The sequence below is a fragment of the Myzus persicae genome, unplaced genomic scaffold (genome assembly GCF_001856785.1).
Source record: "Myzus persicae strain clone G006 unplaced genomic scaffold, MPER_G0061.0, whole genome shotgun sequence".
Classification (NCBI taxonomy): Eukaryota; Metazoa; Arthropoda; class Insecta; order Hemiptera; family Aphididae; genus Myzus; species Myzus persicae.
The window spans coordinates 40,358-67,759 of record NW_019101471.1 but is presented as its reverse complement, the minus strand read 5'-3'; the positions used below and the strand labels follow the sequence as shown (position 1 = coordinate 67,759).

At 25.4% G+C, this 27,402-nt stretch overlaps 3 protein-coding genes across 3 annotated transcripts; all 3 read left to right on the top strand.

Annotated features, from left to right (window-relative positions):
* The first annotated feature begins 7,170 nt into the window (after window positions 1-7,170).
* Window positions 7,171-14,959, top strand: LOC111029252 (longitudinals lacking protein, isoforms A/B/D/L-like). The gene is made up of 2 exons (XM_022308209.1): window positions 7,171-7,384; window positions 13,901-14,959. Exons 1-2 carry the CDS (start codon window positions 7,339-7,341, stop codon window positions 14,143-14,145), a joined length of 291 nt encoding a protein of 96 aa, XP_022163901.1. The 5' UTR covers window positions 7,171-7,338; the 3' UTR covers window positions 14,146-14,959.
* Window positions 14,960-15,049: 90 nt separating this feature from the next.
* On the top strand, window positions 15,050-16,747 carry LOC111029253 (longitudinals lacking protein, isoforms A/B/D/L-like). The gene is made up of 2 exons (XM_022308211.1): window positions 15,050-15,409; window positions 16,383-16,747. The coding sequence occupies exons 1-2, from the start codon at window positions 15,376-15,378 to the stop codon at window positions 16,622-16,624; spliced, it is 276 nt and encodes a 91-aa protein (XP_022163903.1). The 5' UTR covers window positions 15,050-15,375; the 3' UTR covers window positions 16,625-16,747.
* A 5,458-nt stretch (window positions 16,748-22,205) lies between these two features.
* Window positions 22,206-24,885, top strand: LOC111029271 (longitudinals lacking protein, isoforms N/O/W/X/Y-like). The gene is made up of 3 exons (XM_022308236.1): window positions 22,206-22,281; window positions 23,122-23,339; window positions 24,820-24,885. Exons 1-3 carry the CDS (start codon window positions 22,206-22,208, stop codon window positions 24,883-24,885), a joined length of 360 nt encoding a protein of 119 aa, XP_022163928.1.
* The last annotated feature ends 2,517 nt before the right edge of the window (window positions 24,886-27,402 follow it).

Below are 27,402 nucleotides of genomic sequence, written 5' to 3'. Positions count from 1 at the left end.
TAGGTATATTAAACGCAGCTATTCAAAAATTTAATGTCCTATAATTTATATTTCAGAATGTTAAATCATGTGATTGTTATTGATTTGTTTCACCTACATAAATTGTAGAGCCAATTTTGTTTTTAGAATGGTCAAAAATGTATTTAAAATTTTAAACATTTCAATATTTCATTATAAGCAAACAATTCTTCTATAATTGATAAGTAATAAATGACCTATAAAAAATATTGTTTTTTTTCTTTAAATAATTATATTTTTAATTTAACTCGAGACTATTTTTATTTTTAAAAATTATGTTAAGATTAACACATGAGTATAATATCAAAATAATGCTTTTTAACATTTTATTTTTGAAGCGTATAATTCACATTTGTACTTATTTACCAAGTACTAGGTAATTCATAAATCGTGCCAACATATTTATACTGCAGTTATTCAAATTCCATCATAGAACAAAGAAAATATTTTTAATGAATGTGCTTATGAATATTAGTATTTATTTGTTTGAAGAATAAGGGATTAAATTATTAAAAAATAGGAGCTGAGGTATTTTCTGTAAATGTCTATTTTTTTTTTTTTTTTTGAGAGTAAACGAAAATAAAGGACAAAATAAGAATTCATGTATGAAATAACGATAAGTAAATTTGAATTTTAAAAAAGGAGGTTTTATGTTTGAGTGTTCTTATGCAAACCAAAACCAAAACCACTTCCAAAATGTTGAATAATTGTAAATGTGTGTTTTAATATTCTCACATTTATCCAATTGCATTCTTAAATTGTTATTGTATGAATGGAAAAAAGCACCACATTTTTCAAGGTGATTTGATATCATCTTACCATTATAATACAAACAATTAGTATTAACTGTTGGTATGTCAAATATACTTTAAACATAATTTTTTTTATGCCACAACAATATCAGATACTGTTTTTAAATTTATTTTTATTTTACTATTTCAGATGAAATAAATAAATAATTTTTTTATTATAAATTGTGGTATCTCATTAAAAAAAAGATTCAAGAATTATTTTATAGGTCCAGTAACAACATTTTTTCATAAACACCATATAGCCTAGTATACTTTTTTCAAAATTGGTATGGTTACATCCCTACCGTAGTTGGGAACATAGAATTAACTATTACTTTTAAATTTTGTTGTATAGTATTAGCTATTGATACTTCAAATAGTATGTTTTTTTTTGAAAATATCAATGTAAATTAATTATAATATCAACTTGGTCTAGAGAAATGGCAAGGGATAAATTTCTCATACTTTTAAAAGAATACTACAATTATTACCAATTCATAAACTTAGTAGTGTTATAAAAGTGTCAGCAAATTATTCTCCTTTCAAATATTAAGTCAAGGGTTTCCTTTTAAAAAATAGAAAATTGTTATTCTATTGATAAATGAGGAATTTCGTTTTAACAAATTATAGTTGTTTAAACATATTTATTATTATGTAATTAAATTTTTAATGCAAAATAAATTGATGAATATTCATAGATATTTTAACTAAAAATAATTTAAATCAATCCTCCTATTTAAATTTGTATAGTCAAATTTAGGTGAGGGATTTTTTCATTTTGCTTTTTATGAGTATTTATTATTTATTTTATTTTTATATAATGGATTCAAATGATACAATATAACTTATTAATAAAGCTTAATTTATTTTTATAGGATTATTCTCTACAGCACATGTTAAACCTATAAATGGTCGATATTATTGCTTGAATAAATGTGGGCGGCATTATAAAAACAAAAGAGACATGGGATATCATTTTAGACATGAATGTGGAGTGCCACTACAATATCGATGTAATTACTGTGAAATGAAATATCTTAACAAATCAAAATTAAAACAACATGTGGCACGAAAACACAATGTAATATTATATTATTCTGATTAATATTTTAGTCTTATAAATATTGAAAAAATTCATTGAAATTATACAAATATTAGAATGTACTTAAAAATTATGTTTTGTGTGGCATGCTTTTAGAGATACACACATTTCTGGTAAATATTATTTATTTGTACAATTTTGTCAAATTGACTTCATTTTATAAGTAATATAAATTTGGTTGTTCAATGTTGACATTTATTGAACGGCTATGTTATTCCTTCATGTTATTCAATGAATTACATTAATATATACATTTCTAAGTCAGAAGTGGATCCAGAAATGATTAAGTGATAGGGGGTAGTTAAAACTATGAAGCAAAACAAATTTTCAATACAAAGATGTGGGTAGCTATTTTTCTTCCCAACCCAAAATTAATAAATAAATTACATACTAGGTTAATTCATCAGTATTCACAATTTTCTATTATTCAATCACCCAATCACTCACTTCTTGTATCCACTAATCATCATTGTACTATCTGAATCAAATATCCTATTACAATCAGCTATATTTTTCTAATCTATGCTTCGTAAAATTAAATTTAGTGTTCAACATTTTAAAGGTATCTAAACTACATACTAACTTTATTAATACTTTTAAATATAATACATACATTTTGTATATGATTTGTTTTTCTTGGCTATGTTTAAACAAATTAAGTTATTATATTAAATAAAAAAGATATTGATGATATACATTTTAAAACACCATCATGTCAATTATTAACTTCATTGACTCCTAAATTATAATTATTTTTGTACACAGTTAATTGTTACTGTTTTTCTAAAATCAAATGTTACTATTATTAACATAACATAATGTAGTTTACCCATGTCTGTTTTATATATTACATACAATTTTTTTTGTTTTAACTACTAGCCATGCATGTGTAAATGTTCAATTAAATTATTTGAGATGATATGAAGTACTATATACACCACACCGTACTTACAAGAACCGTTTTTATGCTTAATTCTAATTGAATTTCACTATTGGTTTGTAAAAATTATTATGTGTCAGTGTTGTTATTAGACTTGAATTAATATTCTTATTTTAAATTCCTAATTGCAGTAAGTTAGCTAATTTAAAAATAAAATATTACATAATACAAACATTTTTTGAAGGTTGTATAAACAATTTTAATACACCTATCATTAATACCATTAATAATAAATTGCAAAAGTAAAAACTTTTTTATTATTTTAATCATTATAATTGAGGGAATTAATATCCATTATTTTTCATCTATAAGCAATATTCATTCAATATTGTTTATACTATAGGTAGTTATAAAATTTAGTTTTTAAATATGTTATCTAACATTGTATTTAATTTTGAATATTAAAAATGTGTGTAATTCAAACTTTTAATTTCGAAGCGTTAAAATGTATGCTCAAGGTAAATAATTCATAAAATAATATTATTGCTATCAACTTTTTTAGTATTATTTATACATTTTGATTTTATGAATGATTGTTTAATTTTTAATGTCATAACTAAAATTGTTACTTTATATAATATCTAACAAGTATAATATTATAACAGTTATAGCTTACTAGGAGGGTGAGACAAATTCTAAACAGCCTGTTATTGTTTCTTGTCTTTATATGGCAAAATGAAATGTCTTTTATTTCATATTTTATTTTTATGGCAGATTAATATTATGAATACATTTTGCTTACCAATATTATTATCTTTATTAATTTTATAGTTTATTTATTTAAATTTGGAAGAAAAAAATACATTTGAACTGTATTAAAAAAAATGTTTAATACACTTCATTATTATAAAATAAGTAATTATTATTGTACATTTTATATGAATGAATAATTAATAAATTTTGAAAATAAATATATTTTTTTCTGAATAGCTGATAATCTCAATATATTTTTTTTCTGACCAAACAAATTTTAGTAATATGTGTGTTAGTTTCACATTTACTTCAGTACTTTAAAATTTTCTTTTATATTTAATTTCATGATAAAGATGTTTGGATATTATTTTTGTATTTTCTTTTTTATTGGTTGTGTTCTTAATATGACAAATAAAATATAAATTCTAAACAAAAACCTTTTTTTTTCAGGAAAATGTCATGTTTTATTTTAAACAAATATTTAAGTCTGTGTTATGTTGTAATAATTTTTTTATCCTAAGCAGTGCATATTGGTTTTACAACTATATAAAATAAAATTAATTTGTATAAAATGTATTAAAAAATATTTAAATATTTCTATACATAAAACTAAAATAAATTATATTTTCTGTACATATTTTACATTCATAATATATCACTTTCAGATATCTGTAATAAGTACAATCAGCTAGTGGAATGCTTAAGTATTATTTAATTAATTTGCTTCAAATTCAAAATAATACTGTTCTGGATATGCAAACACATTGCTATAATAGAAGCCCACTGCTACCAATTGTACAGTGATCAATAGGATAATTTAGGGCTTTAATGTTATCATATTCACAGCAATATAATTATTTTATTTTAATTAACTTATTTATTTAATTTAATTAATTTAGTTAATTGCGGTTAGTGAGCTCATTATAATTCATAAAAATATATATGTTACGGGCAAAGTGGAAAATTCGGGCAATGTATACAATGCCCGGGCATTGTACACAGTGACCGGGCATTGTATATAATGTCCGAGGTATATTGGGCAATGTAAATTGTGAAGTATTTATACAAATAATCTGCATGATATTATTTTACCTAATCAATGATATTATATACTAATAATTATTATACTCGTTTATATGGTTATTTATATATGAGTATTATAATTTTTTTTTAATTAATTAAATTTTAAATGTATTTAAAGGTAATGCAATAAAATATTATGTGCATAATGTTCAGTTATATGATATTATACATGAAGTTCATTTGTCAATTGGACATGGAGGTAGAAATAGAATGGAACACGAGATTAATAAAAAGTAAAAAAATATAACTAGAGATGTAATAATGGTATACTTAAATAATTGCGAATCGTGTAAAAAGAAGGGAAGTACAGCTAAAAAAAAGGGTTGGTTGTAAAACCAATCATATCTTCTAAAATGAATTCTCGCTGTGAAATTGACTTGATCAACATGCAAACACAATCAGATGTCGATTATAAATTCATATTAGTTTATCATTATCATCTAACAAAATATATTATGCAGATTATTTGTATAAATACTTCACAATTTACATTGCCCAATATACCTCGGACATTGTATAAAATGCCCGGTCACTGTGTACAATGCCCGGACATTGTATACATTGCCCGAATTTTCCACTTTGCCCGTAACATATATAATTACACTAACTCAGTTTTGCAAGTAGCAATTATAGTAAAAATTTCATACAGTTGTATGTGTAATATAATAATATATATAATAATAATACAAAAGTACATGATATAAGATATTAAGATGTATAATTAAGTAATTAGGTACATAATGGTAATAATAGTAATATTTACTAATAACTATTAAACAAGTGAGGTTGCTTATTGCCAAGCCACATCATCCTATCTATAGGTTGGTTTTTGCTGTAATTAGTATTGTGTTAAGAGAGCGGACGACCTAGTTTGACGGGATAGAGCTTTAAAATGAACTTGAGCGAGTAATGGAGGAACATCAATACATCCATCAATTAATTTTTGTAAATAGAGTAAGTTAGTCTCAACTCTTCTTTCGGCTCAAGAGGCAAGACCGATTTTGTGCATAATTGATTGGTAGTCATGAGGGGGATGATGAATTTTCAGAATAAATGCTGATGAGCTTAACACGTTCGCTGCATATCATATTTTAGAACCATCTATCGCGGTACGTACTCAATTTTCAAAATAAAATCTACAACGACGCCATTTGGCGTTGTTAGCACTATTGAATGTTGTCAACTTATCAATGGATACTAAGTACAATATGTCTATCTTTAACATACAAAAATAATTGTGCTATGACGATGATGGATCGTCATCATTTGGGTATGCTTAATAATAATAAAACAACATAATAAAAGTAGGTAATAGGGAAGTACATAAATACACAACAAATGGTTATTTTTAGAAACGGTTTTCAAAATTATGTTTAAAAATGTTTGTAGATAACGCTGACAAAAATTGAGCCCACTGGTTCTAACGCTGACCGAATTATAAGCTCATAACAATCGGTATATCAGATGATGCCAATTGGCGTCGACCGCACATAAAGAGTGACGCTATTGACCCCAATTGGCATTGTATGCAGCAAATGTGTTAAAAGTCTTCTCTAGACACATTCTATAAGAGAAGAGTCCAACTGCTGTACAAGGGTTTCATAGTACTGAGGGATACTCTAGAAGGGATCTAACAAGAGAACAGTAAATTAACAGTAATTATTAACTGGATTAAAGCATAATTGTTGTTTACATAAAAAAAAATGTGATATTTTTTATGCTGTGGGTTGAATGTTAGCATTGGAGGGGTTTTGCAGCTAGTACAGAAATTAGTATTAATAAATAGGAACATCTATCATCGGTTAACAAATTGGCAAAAAAATCAACTCACCACATATTATATTGGTTTCTACTGTTTGAACACATTTTGTGTGTTTTTTGCTCATACATCATGTACTTTCTTAAATATTACAATAACTAAATGGAAAAAAACATTAGAAAATATACTACTTTTAACATTGTTATTTATTGTATATATTGTATATTTTTGCATTATGATTTGCATTAAAATGTATTTTAATTATAGAATACTACCTTGTACTGGATAATAAAAACAAGACAAATCTCCAAATTTTAGTTCAATATCCTGATTGTATTCTTTTTTTTAAATAATACTAAATCTTTAGTTCAAATATACATATATAATATATTTTGCTAACTAATCTGCTCATATTATGCTCATTGAATTGTTAATGCTTCAATATTATTTGAACTATATTATTCATAATGTTTTGTAAATTGAAACTAACATTTTATGTTATCTAAGTGTAAATTATGAAATGTATTAAATAGATGAATATATTTTCAGGAATGGTTTGGTTTGTGTGCGAAAATGGTTGTGGCAAGAAGTATAAGCACCGTACAAATTTATTACGCCATAAGAAAAACGAATGTGGAGTTGAGCCACAATTCAAATGTTCGTTTTGTCCCAAGGCATATACTCAGAATGCTAGTTTGAAATTCCATGTCCTTAGACAACATACTACTGGCTTATTATCTGGGCGCATAGATAATCGCACATACAATGTCAATTGAATATACATATATATTTGATTGTAATTGCTTAAGTTGTGTTGGTGTATAAGAGAATCTTAAAAATAGTTGTCTACTGTAATCAATTGTACACTATGCATTTAAGCTTAAGTTAGGAAGAAAAATGAAACATATTTGTGATATGTGGTATACAAATATTTATTCCTGTATTATCACTGATGTTACATTTGGTACTCATTTACCTCAGTCTCTCTGTCTTATCTTGTGAGTAATTTTATAATTTTTGATGTTTAAATTTTTAAATATTTTATGTTTATATATGAATGATTTTTTCTTCCACATATTTTTTTAAGCATGCTTACTCCCATTTTTCCTTTGACTAGTACATTTATTCAAATTCTGATTTTTAGAACTTTTAAGTATAACTAATTACTATATTTTCAAATGTCTGATATTGCTTGTACTATTTGAGAAGTTTCCTGGGCAGTGGGCGTAACAAACTTCTGTTTTTCAAATAAGAACTCTCCTCTTTTCTTTAAAAACTATTTAGCGGAAGATTTTCTTGAAAATGTTTATGTATTTAGATTGTAGTTTCTGAGTTATTAAAATATTTATGCTAAGAATAATAATGTTTAAAAATGGTCTTATCAAAATTTAAATATTAGATGTTGTTTTTATTGAACTTTGATAATTTTTACAAGTTATTTATATTGATAAGTATATGTATGTTGCCTCGGTCAGCTATTTATACTATTTTACGTAAGGCCCATCTCTCATGCATAAACTAAAGCAGAGGTGGCTACTGCCTCTGTCAAATGCCAAGCCTTTAATCGTAGTGTCACTGCTATAATAGCTTATAACATTACTGCTAAGCTTAGCCATACTCACGTTTCATGCAAGTTCTGTACAAAAAAAAAAATTAATATTCTAAAATATTGTTTAATTAATGCATCTCTATCTAATATATATAGTATATACTTTTATTTAAAGTAAACAAATAAAATTCAAAATAGTACCAACATTAAATAAACAAATTTTTCTTAATTTTTGAAATTATAAGTGAGACAGTGCCTCATTTTCCTCACTCTTAAAACCTCCATTGTCTTCAAGCGTATTTAAAAATTCCAAAAATCAGAATTTAAATAGATGCATAATTTAAGAAAAAATAGGGTGAACATGCTTAAAAAATCATCCTGTGTTTTAACTGTTAAAATAAATTCATTAATTGAAGTATAATTCATGTTGTAAATTGTTTTTTGTTATTTTATAATCAGGGTTTGAGACTTAAAGCATTTATAACCATCAAAATAACCCCTAAAAAAATTATTTAAATACTTCACTATAACGTCTCTAACCACTGAAATAAGCTCTTACAATATTAAAATGAGCAAAAAAAAGTACAATAAAAACTATAAACACAATTTTTTTATACATTATGGTTTAATTTTTATACTTAGAAACATAAATAAAATTAAAACTTAGCCTTTTAGAGTTTTTTAAAACTTTTTAACTTCCTTATTATATTTCTGAAAAATTTTATTATATCCCCAAAAAGTTGATTAATTTGGCCGATTAGTAGATAAGCGAGCAAATACAAGTTCCTTTGTTTATTGCTTGGAAATATGATATAAATGAGAAAAATTATTTTTTGTTCTAGGTTTACAGTGAACAAAAACAAACAACAACAGATATTAACTATAATTTTTAGGTTTTTGTCTGTGGCACCTAAAAACTAAAAATAAGAATTTTTTTAAATAATCATTGAAAATAGCAAAATAAGACACTTTCAAATTTTATAATTGAATGCGTTGTAACGTGACATACACTTCAATAGCATTCTGTTAGATTGTATGTTAAACCATACAAATAAGCAAATGCTATAAGTCCCAAGCCTTGTTTATAATATTTAATACATATAACACATCAGTCATCATTGCCATAATATACATACTAATTTTATCATAACAATAATAATAATAATTTTTGCATACTTCACCAATGCAATTCAAAATATTAAATACTATCTATTTTCAAACTAAAACAAAATAATCTGAGGATATCTATTATTGTTTAGCATGACTATTGTTGATATATAATATACTTCAAATTCTAAATTGTGTATTAATATAATATGCATTACCTATTTGATTATATTGATTATTCTGTATTATCTAATCTAATCTCACCTAACCTTTTTCTTTGTGTTGGTTTCATGCTACAGGCTACAGGGGACACTACACCCATGGGGGGTCGTCCTTCTCCCTGTATCCGTATCATATATTATGTATATAAAACAAAACAATATACACATTATCCTTCTAATTTTTTGCTTTTGGCTTACAAATTATAAGACTTAATTAAATATTGTTTTAATCTAACCCATTCTTATCCGATTCTTAATGAAAAACAAATTATTCCAAACGCTCAATTCGGCTTTAGGAGTAAGCACTCCTCCCTCGACCAACTACACAGACTAGTCGACACTATTGCCTCATCTCTTGAACAAAAAATTTTTGTTCTGGGGTTTTTCTTGATGTTGCTCAGGTATTTGATCGGGTCTGGTATGAAGGGCTACTGTTCAAATTATTATTTTTACCCACTCCATTATTCCTCTTACTCAAATCTTTCCTATCAAACCATACTTTTTCAGTAAGATGTGAAGACGAAACCTCTGACCCACATCCTATAAAAGCAGGTGTCCCTCAAAGCAGTATTCTTTCCCCGACTCTCTATAATATATATACAGTAGATCTACTACAATCTATCAACATTACTCTAGCTACCTTCGCCGATGACATAGCCATAATATTAACCAACTCCGAAATAGCCATCACTACAAGCAACCTCCAAGACCACCTAACCCAACTACAAGATTGGTTCAGCTTATGGAAAATTAAAATTAATGAAAATAAATCCACTCACATCACTTTTACCCTCAGGCCTACAATAATTCCTCCAGCTTACATAAATAACCAAACAATTCCCATTGTTGATTCCGTTAAATACCTAGGACTCCTTCTCGACAAAAGACTAACTTGGGCTAATCACATCAAAGCTAAAAGAACTTCCCTTAATCTCAGACTTCACAAATTAAGACCACTTCTTCGATCTAAAATCTCTTTAAATAATAAAACACTAATATATAAACAAATATTACGTCCAGCAATGACTTACGGAATTCAACTGTGGGATACTACTAAAAACTCAAACCTAATCAAATTCCAAGCGTTCCAATTAATATCTCTGCGTGTCCTCTCTAATGTTCCCTGGTACGTCAGCAACCGCACCCTACATCATGTCATCATGATCTCAACATACCATCAATATCCACACTTGCCTCTTATCATTATAATAAATTTCATAAAAATTAACCAAACCCACTCATATCTAAACTTTCTTCTTGTACAATCCCTGATAACTTCCCTTGTCGCCTCAAACGCAAATGGCCGCGTGATTTATTAAAAAATGCCTTGTGCTACTTATTATAAAGTTACCTCCCTCCTAAGTTTAAATTCTCCCTTCCTTCAAGATTTTCATGTCCTGTAATATTGTTCATCATATTTACTTATTATATAAATTGTAAATTTTCTTATTAAAAAAAAAAACCTACCCAGTACTTATTACTCAAAAAAGTGGTTATTCTGTTATTCTAAGTTTTTGATATCAAGCATACATGATACATAATTAGTTATTTTGTTTGATAAGTTTAATAATGTATTTTAAAAGTTGGATTGATTTGCTTAAAACAATAATGAGTCAATATTTGATTGGATCGATAATTTAGAAGTATTGTACCAAATTCTATCATTAATCTTATAATTTATTGATTACCATTTTCTATTGAACTGATGTGATATAGATTAAATTTGATTTAATACATTTTAAAGTTTGTATAAGTTATGTGTTACTTACAAACTAAGATATAGAAGTTTAGAGGATACTGTAATTGATCAAATTATGACTTTCCCTAACATATATTATGTACAGTGGTTTTTTTTCAATACATTGAAGTTCTGCTAGTGACTTTTAACATAGGCATTAGCATAGCTAAATAATTAGGTATGATTGCATTAAGACGCATTTTAGTTATGGGCTGCTACCTACTTACTAAAATGCAATATATTATATATATATATATATTGCATGATTTATGCATGATTCCATGGAAAGGAATCTCAGCTAGCAGTGATTTTTAGATTTATTTAGCCATGGAATTAATAATTTTGTATTGTTTTGTTAACTAATAAATGGAAATGATAATATGCACTGCCAATGGCGACCATGACACCAACGTATCACAAAGTTGCGATCGTACCTAGTTATTTAGCCATGGGTATTAGTAATAAATAAGGGGGTAGTGCTACTTGTATATACAAGTGTAAAACCTTAGGTTCTTACATACACAATTCCCAATATAGATACTTTTAAAGAAATACATCTATGAGATCAATCCATAGTTATTATTAGTACTTGAACATTTATATCTATATAACTTAAGTTACAATTAATTATTGTGCTACGGTTAATAAATATAATTATTATGTACGCGCTTAATAATTTTTACCAATTTTGTCAGCAATCAAATATTATGCATAATAGTATTAATTATTATTATGTACAATAAATATTGATTTAAAAAACTTTGGTCTTTTTCTTATTGAAATCTATGTAATACATTTGTATATTATCTAAAATATTATTGGTTTCAATACTAAAATAATTGATTAACAATATACAATATCAACAATGTATAAACAATAAATTGGATATATATAATAAAAATATTTTTAGTTTCCCGGGAGGATCAGCATAATATATTTCTAAGTATAGCCTATGAAATGTTAAATTTATATTATTATTCGTATTTTCATAGTTCGGTAGACTTAGTTAATTTTTACAAAAATATCAAAATATTCACACTATCTTGACTTACTGTAAAATGGTATGAATAAATTTGTTGTATAAATATGTAGGTATAAAACTATTCTAATTATTTTAAATATTGTATTGCTAATTGAAAATAATTATTTTCTTATACCAAGAAGTATTAAGTGTTTAGAAATAATATTTTTTATGTAATTCAATCAAGTCGATATTTTTTATTTGACTATCTAATTTTGTCAAAATTGGTTCAAAACATTGTGACTGTATTTTCAATATATTTTAGTTATATTTAGAACAACTAATAACAAACTGGTATATTGCATTTCTTAAGTTTTCGGACCATGAAATAAACATTTAATTTTTCTCTTTTATTTTCTTTACCCTTAGTACCCAACTATTGTGATTAGCTTCTCCATCCACATCTCCATAAACATACTCTCTCTTCTCCACCTTTTAATTACTTTTTACCAGTTATTTTCGTTACCAGTGATTCACTATTCTGTCTATCCATCTGTTCTTCAGTATTCTTCTCACTCCGCTTTCTTATACACTCATCTCTACAGTCACTCTAATTACTTCTGAATAACCTCCCCTCATAATATAACTCATGCCACTTCCCTTTCTTTTGATTATATTTGTCTATATTTTTATAGTCATGAAATCCTATGTATGTAATTTCTGATTAAATAAAGCCGACTGAACTTAATATATTAGTATGAAGGTTTTGGGAGTCACAAAGAACTAAAAATCTACTGGTTTTAGATTAATAATGCTTTTAAGTTTTTTTTAATAATTTCAACAAATAAAAGGTATTTAGAAAGTCATATTTAAAATTTGACCTAAATTATTACTGGTAATAATTAATAACATTTTTATATAGGTACTTCCCTAATTCAAATAATTGGGTATGCCTTTACTTAAAATGTATTCTTCTAAATTGTACTTTTTTTTTTTTTGATTTAAGCTTCGGCAACTGAGGCCATTAGCTGTAGGTTGTGTGGTACTGTAGAGTTTTGGGAATGTAGGGGGGGAACACGTGTGTGTTTTTGTTTTGGCAGAATTTCTATTGGGCACCTGTAGGTTTCTGCCATGCCCGGTTGGGGGATGGCGGCACTTGTTCTCTGGTCACCGCGACTTGTCCGAAGAAAAATGCCGCCCGGTGGCTGAGGATCGAACCGCGATCGGCTGCATCGCAGCGGACGCGACAGACCACTCGGTCACCTCATCCCCCGTACTTTTATTATTTATTGTATTAACTGTTATTAGGGCCTTGTTGTTATGTTATATAACACTATTTTGAAATATTAAACAAATAAGTATCAGTTGAATATTAATTATAGGCAATTGAGCACATGATTACAGAATGAAAGGTTTTGACTGTCCTCATTTATTTGGTAGATGTTATAAGTATAAAAAGAATGTATATATATATACTATATAGTCACTCATTATAAATTGCAGTGTAAAACCTCAGCATTAAATGTTTACATTGTGACTAATTTTTAAGAATCCAATTTAAGATTACATATTGGTAATATTCACTGTATCATTGTAAGTGACTTATAAACCAAATATAATGTTTTTGGTATTAATTTGATTGTATCATGTATGTACTGTGTACATAATTACTAAATATGATTTTATTATTTATGAATTAAAATAAATACCAACTTAAAATATTATGCAAGTGTTCTACATATCTCTTCCTAATTTTTAATACAATTAAGTGTATAAGAGTTTGATTCATATTTTATTACAATTCTATCGAGTTAATTCAAATAATATTTTTTCTAATATAGAGTAGTTTAGAGTAGTTTGCTAAAGCTAAATTGAATCTTTCAAAATGTATGATTAAAGATACAAAATTTATTTTATTTTTGAATTTTTTATTTACAGATATTTGGCTTAATCAAATTGTTGAAATTGAAGTGAAAAAACGATTGATTGCCGAACGACATCATTGTCCGAATTGCAAGCAAAGCTATAAATACAAAGGAGGTCTTCGCAGACACCTTGACTTCGAATGTGGTAAAAAGCCACAGTTCTTATGTCCAGAATGTCCAAAAGAATTTTCTAGAAAAGATAAACTCCTTAGACATAGAAAAAATGTTCACAGGGCAAAGGAACTGGGTATTTTTTAATATAAACCTTGCGTTTGTCAAATTATTTCCTTAGTAAACTTGGTGGCTTCAAAACATCTTATTGTCAAATATAGTAGAACCTAAATTATTTATCCCTCAATTAACTATCTGGTTTTTTTTTTAAATTAAACAACTTTTTTAAACCACAATAATTGTACAATATGCATAGATGGCATATTTAAAAAAAAATTATGAATTTACATATTGTAGTAAATAAATGTATAACAAATAGTAATTATGTATAAAACTGAAAAAATAATAAATAATGTGTATGTACAATGTTTAAACAAATTTCAGCTTCTTGCTTAATTGTCTTTCTGATTATCCACGAAGGCTCTTGTCTTGTGACCGGCGGCTAATCAAGGTCCTATTGTATATAGTTGTGATTTGTCTTGTATTCTTGTATTCTCAAAACTACTGACTTGATATTAACAAATATAAAACTAATGGATTAGTCTTAATTCTCTAATCTACATATAACTAGCCCATCTCCAACCTCTCCAAGGAAAACTAAGTTTTAATATAAGAATACACCCAGTCAAATTTTATTATGACATTATTGTTAATTTTTTTTTTATAAATTATTAGATCCACTTTATTGTTTGTAAAAATCTGTTCAGTATTTAAATGTATAACATTCATTTCAATCAAAACCTAGTCAAATAGATAGAATCAGTGGTGACAGTTGGTTGACAAATTTTATCTGTTAACGATTTATTAATGAAAATGTTGTTATTCACTTCCCAACGGATACACCACTGGATAGTATTATTGTAATTTTTATGATGTGTGTAATATACTTTTTCATTTATTAGGTACTGAATTTTACTTGTTTTCATCCTTTTTGATAATAAAATGCTTATAATTTATAAACATTTAGTTTTCAGTAAATTTGTTGAAATTTTAATCATTATTTTATAGTTTTTAAACAATTTACTTGATATTTTGAATTTTTTACTTTTTGTAAATTAACTAATTGATTAAAGTTTGTGAATACAGTTAAGAAACTGAGTTTATCTTATTACTATCACACCAATTTGATCATTTCATAGCTTATATGAGTCTTTTAAATATTTAAAATATATTTAGAAACTATCTTTCATATGTCCTTTTATAGGAAGAATGTTATTTTAAGACATTTTGTGTTAAATAATTAAAAATTAATTCTGAACATTCATGCTGCACATTACAGTGAGCACATACAATAATGCTTAACTATGGTCCATACAAATGTTGATGAACTTCAGTGTTCTAAATAAAACAGGTATTTAAAAAAAAAAATGACAATGGATAAAAATTTTTTTTTAATGGTAATGATATTGTACTAATAATGGATTAATGTAAAGTACCTAATATATATTATACATTCACATTCAACTATTATTATAAGAATTAGGTGTTATCATTGATAATAAATACAAAAATAATATTTCCGTCATTATTTTTATAATTATTTGAAGAATGTTTCACATATCTGTTGTATGCTATTTTAAAAGGTGTAAGTTGCATTTTCACATTAATAATTCTAGAACTATTTATAATCTATTTAACTATTTATGCTCAGTTTAAAACACTTTTAAAAACTTATTTAATCTAAAAAATAATAACAATTCAGTTGACATGTCATGTATGAAAAAAATTTTTGGCGTAAAAGGAGTAATCTAGAAATTGGGTGACCTTACAACTGATCAAAAAAATAAATTTCAGAAAAAATGTCAATATACGAAAGTGTTTGGTATAATTATAGGATTTACCATAATCTTGATTCTACTATAGAAATGAGTACATCACAAACATTTGGTAAATAATGTAAATTACATTACTTGAATATAATAATATAATAATATTAAAAGGTATCAGATGTATCTATATTGTACAATATTTAATTCTAAAATTATTGATAGATAATTAAAAAAATATTCAATATTTTTCACTTTTAAATATTTAAATTAACATGTGCATGTTTATTGTAGTGCTTTTCTTACTATACTAAAAATTTATAATTGTAGAACAGTAAAATTAACATATAAAATGTTTTTTGCAAATATAAAAAAATATTATGTATATCACTAGTTTAATTTTTAAAGAAATTAATGTTAATATCTATAGATATGTTAATTGAATTGTTTGGTTTCAATTTATAACATAAAAATATTCAAAAAAGCATATAAAAAGTTGTTTTATTTTAAGTGTATCTATTTTACAAATTTATGTTATTGACCAATCGACATTTTCAGATAAAAGGCATACTGATAATTTGGAAAACAGTCGTCATATGTGTCCAAATGGATGTGGTCGTCATTATAAAAGAAAAGGACACATGACATATCATTTGAAATTTGAATGTGGGGTTCATCCTCAATTTAAATGCCCATATTGTAGTAAATGGTCCAATCGGAAGTCCAGTCTAAAAACACATGTTTTATGTGTTCATAAAGTTATATTTGAGGACAATATGCTTATGCTTTCAAATACTTAATTATGATAATGTGGTATGAAAACCTAGGAATTAATATATCATTTTATTGTAAAACTTTTTTTTGTAAATAAAATGTAAGTAAATGGTTTTTTTAAAACTAAAATAAATATTCTACTTATACTATGAAGTGGTTCTTATTTAATTATTAGATGCACATTAAATATATAATTTATGCAAAAATATTTAAATATACTATGTATGAACACATTACAGTTTGTACAGCACAATATCTATAGCCCGGCTATGCAATAGTTCGACATGTCAAGTAATCCTGCCCTTCTTACCCTGTGGTAACTAGCAATATTAATGTTTTTTTTGATTCTTCAAAAATATATAGTTCCACTTGGCTAGAATTTTTGATCATTCAACACTGCTTTAGTTCCATGTGTCGGATTAATAATATTGTGCATTTGTGCTGTATTTAAATTGAAAGACAAGTATTAATTAAAACTTATTGGTACATATAATACCAAACGCTAATGGCAAATTTAGTATTTATTTTTTAAACTAATTAACATCTGTTTTAATTTTTTATAGTAATAAGTTTATTGTAATAATTGAGATTTAAATTTTTTTTAGATTTTTTGTCGATTGGATCAGAAAATAGACTTGTATGTCCAAGAAATTGCGGTAGAAGCTATAAACGGAAATATCATTTAAATACCCATTTGAAATATGAATGTGGTGTAGAGCCTAAATTCAAATGCCCATATTGTAGTAGATTGTCCCATCAAAAGTCAAATCTTAAAACACATATTTTAAGTGTGCATAAAGTTTTATACAACGATGCATTGATTATATGTTCTAATGATTAGTTTTAATTATCAATTATACAAAAATTTTATAAAAAATAATTGATTTATATAGTATTATATAATTTGGTTAATGTGCTCAAAACTATTTATTTATGAATGCATTTTTATTTTATTTAATGCCTTATGTATGTACATTTAAATTATGATTGCTATTCATGTAACTTAAAATTATTGCTAACATTGTGATACAAATCATAAAAGAGTATATAAAAATATTTATGAAGTACACAATTATATATTTTTCATTGTCTTTTTAATCTAACATATATATATATATATATAAGTAAATTGTAATAAAGTTAAATTTAATGTTTTTATACCATAATGTATAAGAAGAAATAATTTATATGAATTTTATATATACATAATATTAAATATAATGATATGTGTATTATTAATTTGTATTCCGTGTTCATTATTGCTTTTCTCATTAAATCCTTATTTTACACAAAATTAATGTTACATTTTATTTCTCATCTGATCCCATTGAATTAAACAGTTAATACAACATTGTTTTCATAAAGTAATGACATTGGACTAAAAAATATTCTAATAATTTATTTTTTTACATATTTTATGCTAGTGTGTATAATCATTAATATGTATAAAAGATTCTTATTGAAGCAATGAATGAATTGAATTTTTTTTTTTAATTTAGACAATTGATACAATACGCCCAGTGGTCGAAATGGCTCAAGATAAGTGGAGGGATGCCTTACAATTCAGATTTCCTGATATCATCATAACATTCTTCATACCTTGTAAAGTATTTTTTTTTATAGTTCACATTTTGTTTATGCATCAGAATACTACAATCTTTTTCTATCATCGTTATTCTAGACAAAATAAGTAGAGGGATGAAAAATGTAAATACAAAAAATTAGAGGGATGTCATCCCTCCGTATCCCCCCTCCACTTCGACCACTGAATACACCGAGTATTTTTACAATGTTAATTTGTAGTTTAAATTGATTTGTTTTTTTTTTTTTGTTTTGTGTATGTGTATACAAATTTTTATAGAAAAAATACTTTGATACTTTTTTTTTAGTATTTAAGCAAGTCTACTTTTAGAAAGTCAAATTTAAAATTCACAGTACTTTTCATAGTAATTGGGTGGAAAAAAAGCAAAAATAAGGAAAAACTGGAATTTTTACCCAAATTCAGTTTTTGATATAATAGATTATCTTATTTTGTTGTTATTAAGAAACGAATAATTGTAGATACTTAAATTTTTCCCTTTGTCAAAAAGCTTAAAAATTTAATTTGAAATTCCTCATGAGTTGTTATTTCTGAAATTAAAAAAAAATTGTATGGTTGATGAAACAAATATTTGTATGATCATCTGAAGCTCAAATTTGAGCAAAATTTGATATTTAAAGATAATTAAGTGTAGTTAGTTTTTTGTAATTAAAAAAAATAATTTATAGGGGCTTGACATTTGTACGTAAATTATTTTATTTAATATATACAATATGACTTTTTCAAACCATTTAGAATAATTTGAATATTTGGTACTTGTTTGTTATCGCCCCGCCAGTACACCGTATACAATTTATCGCCCCGCCACTCTTGTTTGTTATCGCCCCTCCATAAATAAAAAAAATTTCAATGTATAATATTATTTTATTTTATTTTTATAGTTTTAAATATATAAATGTTTAGTATAAAATTTAAATTAAAAAANTTAGTATAAAATTGAAATTAAAAAATGTATAAAATATAAAATATGTATAAAAATGTAGAAAATATATTATGAATCTATAGTTATAATGGAGGCCAGAATTCGGAAATATCTTTGAGGATAGTTTCAAATGCGTCTTGTTCTCCGAGACGTGTTCTCCACATAAACTCTGCCAAATATGATTCTAGAAAATTTCTGTTAGTTCCACGACGCTTTTTATTGCCCCATTTAGCAGAACCCCACAACCTCTCAATATGTTGGGTGTGAGCCCCTGTGTCCGGATCGACAAAATTATACGTGTGGTTTACAGTATTATGTTTGAATCCCACTTGCTGCAAATTATTGTAAGCTTTCCAACAATCTGACAAAATTATTGAGCCTGGTCTTATATATCTTTGTATTATAGGTAACAAAGTTTTCTCCGATCGATCTGGTACACTGATTATAAAACACGCTTTAGTTTCCCGACATATTCCACCAAAAATCCATTGTTGTGGCAGAATTCGCCCAGCATTATTTTTTCTACGCACAAATAAACTTTCATCTATTTCAACAAAAAGACCGGGTCCACCAATTTCTTTATTTTGATTATTTTCAAGCTTCCATACACATACCTCACGTAGATAATTACTCCAATCAACCACAGCATTTTGTCCCATATATAAATTTTATACGGTGTACTGGCGGGGCGATAACAAACAAGTACCAAAAGTTAAAAACAATAATATATGGGTACTATCATAATAATTAAATACTAATAATATAATAAATGCATAAATGCAATAGTTACAGAAATAATTCTTGAACTTACTCACAAATTGTAAAATAAATTAATATAGTAGCAATATAAATATAATATAAAATATACTAAATAATATTGAGTGCCAAACTGTCCTCACTGAGAATTATTTTGTATACAGTGCTTTATCATTAAACTTAAACTTTAACACATACATTACAGGAGAATACTCAATGACTAGATACACTTGATTTCCTACTCTACAGCAAAGTAGTGACTTGTGGGGAAACCTTTTTGGTTTGTTTTTTTTTTTAAAAAAACTGAATAATTTATCAATAACAATTTAGCATTTTTCTTAATTGAATTGGTTACCTATTTATATTTTTAAAAAAGTTTTTAATGATTTTTCTTTTAGTATTTTTGTCAATTGTTTGCTTTTTTAAAACTTAAATATGCTTTCTTAGCGTCGTATAAAGCAATAACATACTAACTCTATACATTTAGTATAGCTTAAATATTGTAATAATGCAATTTATATGAAGTTATTTATATGAACCTATTTTGTTGAAGCACAAGAAAATTAAATTACATATTTAACACGGTATATTAGAAAATAATAATATTTAATTATTATACGTTTTTAAAGTCACATTAGTTATGTAAAATATAATTAAAAATATAATGAACTCATATTTATATGCCGAATCTTGTAGTCTTGATATTTTTCTTATATTTTTGTTATAAAAGTATAATATCTATAAATTAATTAATTGAGTATTCAATTTTAATAGGACTTTCGATGAGTGGACCTGCAAGTAGGTTTGTATGCCCGAGAAGCTGTGGTAAATCTTATGCATGGAAAACTAATTTATACAAACATTTAACATTTGAATGTGGTATTCGTCCTCAATTCAAATGTCCATATTGCAGCAAAGTGTGTAATAGGAAATCTAATTTAAAAACACATGTTCTATGTGTACATAAAGTTTTATTCAACAAAAATATTCCAGTGTTTTTAAATAATTAATTAACATGATGTACAATGAAAACCTAAAAATTAATAGTTATATATTATATTATTATTGTATCATATTTAGGTATATGATATTAGTTATTATAAAAGCTGATTGTTGTATGCTATATACCTGTATACATTGTTGCAAATAATATGTAGGAAATTGATTATTTTAAAATAAAAATAAATATTCTACTTATGCAAAGACTTGTTTTTTAATTTAATAAGATAATCATACATTTATTAACCATGTATACCTATATATCAGTAATACACATATGATATGTAAAACTATTTCAAATATCAAACTATGATTTATGATTAAGCAGTAGTATTTTCATAAAAAAACTAATTATTATTATTTAAACATTATTTTCAAAACATTTAACAAGAATGGTCTTTTTTAGCTGATCCCTTGAACTTCGTTGACCTTTAAAAATGACAATTCTATATGAGATTCACTTGTGATAATGCCAGCAGTATGTTATCAGGTAGGCAATCTATACGTTTGTTGTGTACTCTATCGTTTAATATGTTTATTTTGATTGCGGATACACCAATGAGCAGCTATAAGTGCAACTCAGCCACCTTGGTAGGTAATGTGTGAAAATTCAATTTGATGAATTTTATACCTGATCTGCCCGATAACCAATGGCAATCAATAAACAAAAAAATACCAATTTTTACTAAATATATTTATATTTCTCCTATAACCAGTAACAACCATTTATAAACAAAAATTTCCTTCGTAAATCTCAAAATTTCTGAACACCTCCCTGGGTTGGACCTACTGGGTCACACAATGTGATTATTAATCATCAAAGGAACCATTTCAATCCACACATTTTACCAAAATCGCTCTAGCTGTTTAAGCAGGCATAAAGGACAGACAGATAGACATCCATATATATGTATATATATTAACTATACAAATATTTAAGTTAAAAAGTACATGTATATTGTAGTGGTTTTTATTGCTATGCAAAAAATTATCATTGTAGAACAGTGAAACTAATTCCAAAATATTTTTTCCAAATTTTCACCACCTAAAACTTACATAATATTATACTGATAATATAAAATTTAATTATGTTTTTTACAACTATAAAAAATATTAATTATATTAATTACATTTTTGATGGGGTATCAATTTATAACGTAAACAGTCAAAAAAGCTTATAAAAAGTTGTTTTATTTTAAGTGTATTTGTTTTTCTAATGTATGTTATTGAAAAATCAACATTTTCAGGTATAATACATACTAATAATTTGGAAAACAGTCGTCATGTGTGTCCTAATGGATGTGGTCGTCATTATAAAAGAAAAGGACACATGATTCATCATTTGAGATTTGAATGTGGTGTTGATCCTCAATTTAAATGCCCGTATTGTACCAAACGGACCAATCGTAAATCAAATCTAAAATCACATGTTCTATGTGTCCATAAAGTGTTATTGGGAAACAATTTTTTCAAATAATTAATTTTGAAGATGTACAATAGAAATCTACAAATAAATACATTTTATTATTATAAAAGTTGATTGTGTACCTATATAAATTTTGGAACTAATAGATAAGTAATTGATTATTTTCAAATAAAAATTATTTAACTAAGACTTGTGTTTTATTTAATAAGCCAATTATAAATAGATTAACCATTTATTTACCATTAGTACACAATACACATATTATATGCAAAAGCATTTCAAATATACAATTTATGGTTTTAAAACAATATTTAAAAAAAATACTAATTATCAATTAACAATAAATGCTTTATTCCCGTAGAAAAAAATGTAAAAAATCCTAATATCAATAAAAAAGCTTATCTAGGGTTTTGCTTTTTTTCTGAATTCGGTAAATTTTTCTCTTATTTTAAATTGTATGTGCTTTTTTTTAGGTTGTATAGAGCCTATAATAATTTTATTCATAGTTGTTGTACATGAATTAATCTTGTGTTAATTTGTATGTAGTTATGATCATGTTGTTAAAGTCAAAGATTCAAAAAAAAAAAAAATTTGTTATTGGTGAATAACAAACTTGCTATGGTTAATGATGACAATAATTTATTATATGAAATATAATTATACATATACTGACTATACTCAAATATTGAATTTTCAATATTATAAAAATATAAACTTAAATTAATGATTAAATTTTTACTTTACATAAGATATATTATTATATTAATATTTATTAATAGTTTATTTATATTTGTTTTAATAGAATATTAAATTTTACTAGGATTGTCGACAACTGGACCAGAAGCTAGATTTGTATGTCCAAGAAACTGCGGTAGAACCTATAAATGGAAAGCTCATTTAACAACACATTTAAAGAATGAATGTGGTGTATATCCTAAATTCAAATGTCCATATTGTAGTAAATTGTCCCATCAGAAATCAAATCTTAAAAGACATATTCTATGTGTTCACAACGTTTTGTACAATGATGCTTTGATAGTAATATGTTCTAATGATAAGAATGAAAGTAATATTGGATCAAACAAATTAAAACTTGGTTAATATGCTAAAAATTATGGATTTATATAATTAAAGTTGTTATATATTTTTCACTGTACTTAGTAAAATTATATGAGTAATGTAATGTATATTGTGTGTATCATAACTATTATGAATATTATTATTTTCACGTAAACAAAATTTGTTACAAATTGTGATATAAGCTAATTTATATACTTGTAATTTTCTTTTAAATAAACAAAAATATTAAAACATTTATAATTATCATCAAATTATATTTTATATAAACAATACTTTGATGGAGATTTTAAAAGTCACATTGCTTTTAATAATAATCAGTATTTATTGTATTATGTATTTATATGTTACATACATATAATACAATTTAAAATGTATTATTTATTTATAAATAGTACGGTGTTATAATAAGGAGTATTATTTTAAAATTGGTTTTATTGAAATTTGTTTTACCATTAAATATTATAATGCATTCAAACCATATATGGTTTATGCAGTGGTGTAACTTGAAATTATTGTATTTTAAATTTTGCCTATATTGAAATATTTGTTTAGTATAAATATAAATGATGATGAAGGAGGAAAACCTCTTCAATTTCTATTATTTCAAGCTTAAGATAGAAAACTATTTGCCATTCTAATGAGTAATTATTATAATAACTTAAAAATCATGAAAATGGTATAAATCTAAATATTTTTTTAAAACCTGTAAAATATAATTTTAATAATTATTTAAAAAATTATACTTTTTTCCATTTAGTTTTTAAGTGTTATACAGTAAACAAATAAGACACTCGTATTTTCATAGTCTTGTTCTAGTTACTTGTTATGACAAAATTAATTTAATATATTTTATTATAACATATCTGTGCTGTGGTCAGTGTGCAACAAAGGTTAATATCAGTCATTTTCATATCACACAACTCAAGTTATTTTCATACACCTTGCATATAAATATTACGTATACAAAGTTATAGGTATCTGGGTGGTATATATTTTATTCAAATTCTGAATTTATTTATGTAAATACAATTCCAAACTTTCAAGAGGTTCTTGGGCTACAGACTTTATTATTAATGGCATATATTGTGATTGTTAAAACTACAAGAAAAATTGCTTGTGAAAATAATTAAAATATGTTTAGGCTAATCACTTCTCCATTTGACTGCTTATGGAAGCAATCAAATGAAACAGTTCCAACTACCAACTGCTAAAAAAGACAATTGAAATAATATATTATATAATTGTATTAACGTTATAGTTGGGAAGGAGGGCAGTCCACAAAGTACCATATGTCATGTACCTGTTAGGTATTCTGTATATTTCGAAATTTTATTTGTATTCTTATATATATTAGAAACAAATTAAAATTGCATGCTTAAAGTCTTGAAATTTATATAAATTGTGTTTATACTTAATAATTATTGTTTTCTAATTTTAGGACTACATCGAAGATATATTTGTCCAAACCAGTGTGGTCATAGTTATACGAGAAAAGATAACCTAACGAGACATATGAAGACAAAATGTGGTGTTTTGAAATCTTTTTTATGTGATATTTGTATGAAATCTTATACTCGACGGGACGCACTTAAAAATCATTTAAAACTAGTACATATATGTAAATTAGAAGAATCAATTGATAATATATACATGTAACTATTCAGTTAGTAAACTTGTCTGTTGTCTTTTGTTTATTAATTATTGCCTTTTCCCAATGCTTGGTTAAACTGCAAGTATTTAATGAGCAATGATTGTTTTTAAATATAATTTTTTATATACTGTTAAATGTTGAGTTTTTATGCAGAAAATCATATTATGTAAGGAATCAAGTATTATTGTTTTAATTAATGGAAAAATTACAACCGAAGAATAAAATAAAATTGAAAATTGAGATTTGAATGTTTCATGTACATCTTGGAAAAAGTAGTTTTATGCATATTATTAAAGTAGAGTTTTGTTTGAAATAAAGATCATTTCTGAATTAGGCATTCAGTGATTGGATGTCAATAATGGCTGTGATCACTATTTGCATAACTGTTGTAGTTGTTGCACTGACGCCACTGAAAGCAGTTTGTTGAGGGAGACACCTACTCGAACAAAGTCCCTATTTTGTATTTTTAATTTACTTTTACTAAAATGTTGATTATTTTTAAAAACATTCAGAATGTACAAGTACCAAAGTACTTATCTTCAAACTGAATATAACAATATCTCTACTCATATAAGTAATTATGTATCACTTAACTGGTTTTTCAGTTGCAAGATTTAAATAAAATATTTCCTATTGCTCATTATCTGCTACTTTGGTGTACAGAAACATTTCCAAGGGTGGTTGGGGGATATTAAAAGTATTCCACCGATCTGTGACTATTTTATAATATTTAATTGACAGTATTTGCATGTTTCTTATTGATTTCAAATGTTTTAGGGTATGGAAAAATATTTACATTAACTAGATAATTTATTTTAAATCTCAGACCAATATATGAAATTTGTACAAACGTTATAGGTTATAATTTGTAATATTTGGATATTTCTTTTATTTTTATGAATTTTATAATGTGATGTGAAATTAAATAATATTAACAGTATTTATTGCAGAACACATTTAAATTTAATATAACAATTTTCTTCAATACTATTTTAAGCATTTCACCACATATTTAAATTTTTGAAGTTATAAATATATAATATACAATAATATATGTAAAATAATATTGATTTTTCTGCGCTTCTTTAACCCTGTTATTATTGTTTATGAATAATTGATTACTAGGTATCCATGTATATTTTTTTATATGCAGAGACATATCACATTTGAGTGTGGTGTTCATATTGTAGAAAAGATTTTAGTTACAGATCTCATCTCAAAACTCACGTATACTCTATCTATGGAAGATGTGTATTTAATTAAATATTCATAAATCATAACCATTAGATACTTTATTTTTATGTTATCATTTATTCTAATACAATTCAAAATAAATTATTTATGACTTCTATTGAGTTATTTTATTTTTTATTTTAAAAATATTATTACAATGATGTAATTACTAGTATTATACCTCTATTAGATGTGTCAATGCTTCATTAAAACCATTTAATCGCAGTACATCTGTAGAATTTAATACAGATGTAGAATGTATCCATCCCACCCTCATTTATTATTTTTGTAGCCAAACTGTTAAAATAAGGAAAATATCACTAACATTTTGACAGAAATTATAATCGTGTGTACATATGTCAGATTTTTCAATATTTAAATTATTAACAACTACTAGTAGATGCTCTTCAAAGGATCAGCTCAAAAGTGGGGGGAAAGTCTTTTATGTGGAAATTGAAAAAAAACCTAGGGGGATAATTTTCCCTTTTATTTATTTATTAAATTGAAACATGTTTATAAATTAATTACATATGTATTATGATACATATTATAAAAATATTTTCAAAATATTAAAAATACATACATCATTATATCATTGTCTTGATGTTCTTAGAAAGAGTTTACATTTGTTTGTTTGTCATCATCTGCTAATCAAAAGAACATCACCTTCAGTTAGATAAAGAAAAACCAAGTGTAGTTTTCACATTAACTAGTATAGAAAATTTCTAATGACTGTCAGGAAACATCATCTTATGCAGCAATGCATCTTAAGAGAGTTTTACTGTACTAGTATTAATGTATTGTTAATATAATTTAATTACAGAAGATGTTGAGTGTATATTGAGTTTAATTGAGTAGGTTACTCTAATGGATGTTTAATATGAATTCAATGATATATTTTGTATATAATGTTATTAGTATTAAATGTTCATATTTGTTTTTTTCCTGATTATCGTAAGAAGTAATGAAAAATTCTGCTTTTGGCCTATTGAAGTACAAACTAAATCAAATTTTCTACCGAAACCTCCCTAGAAGTCAACAGTAAAAAAAAGAAATTATAAAATCAGTGTTTTTAATTAGGTGCTTAGAAGCTCTGTTTTCCGACTTCTCTTTTACTCACACCAGCTGTTTTTGTGT

Coding starts and splice junctions, on each gene's coding strand:
- LOC111029252 (XM_022308209.1), top strand. CDS start 7,339: ATGTTACATTTGGTACTCATTTACCTCAGTCTCTCTGTCTTATCTT. Junction 7,385..13,900: donor CAGTCTCTCTGTCTTATCTT/GTGAGTAATTTT, acceptor TTTTATTTACAG/ATATTTGGCTTAATCAAATT.
- LOC111029253 (XM_022308211.1), top strand. CDS start 15,376: ATGTTGATGAACTTCAGTGTTCTAAATAAAACAG. Junction 15,410..16,382: donor CAGTGTTCTAAATAAAACAG/GTATTTAAAAAA, acceptor CGACATTTTCAG/ATAAAAGGCATACTGATAAT.
- LOC111029271 (XM_022308236.1), top strand. CDS start 22,206: ATGATTCATCATTTGAGATTTGAATGTGGTGTTGATCCTCAATTTAAA. Junction 22,282..23,121: donor TTGTACCAAACGGACCAATC/GTAAATCAAATC, acceptor AAATTTTACTAG/GATTGTCGACAACTGGACCA. Junction 23,340..24,819: donor TGTACAATGATGCTTTGATA/GTAATATGTTCT, acceptor TTCTAATTTTAG/GACTACATCGAAGATATATT.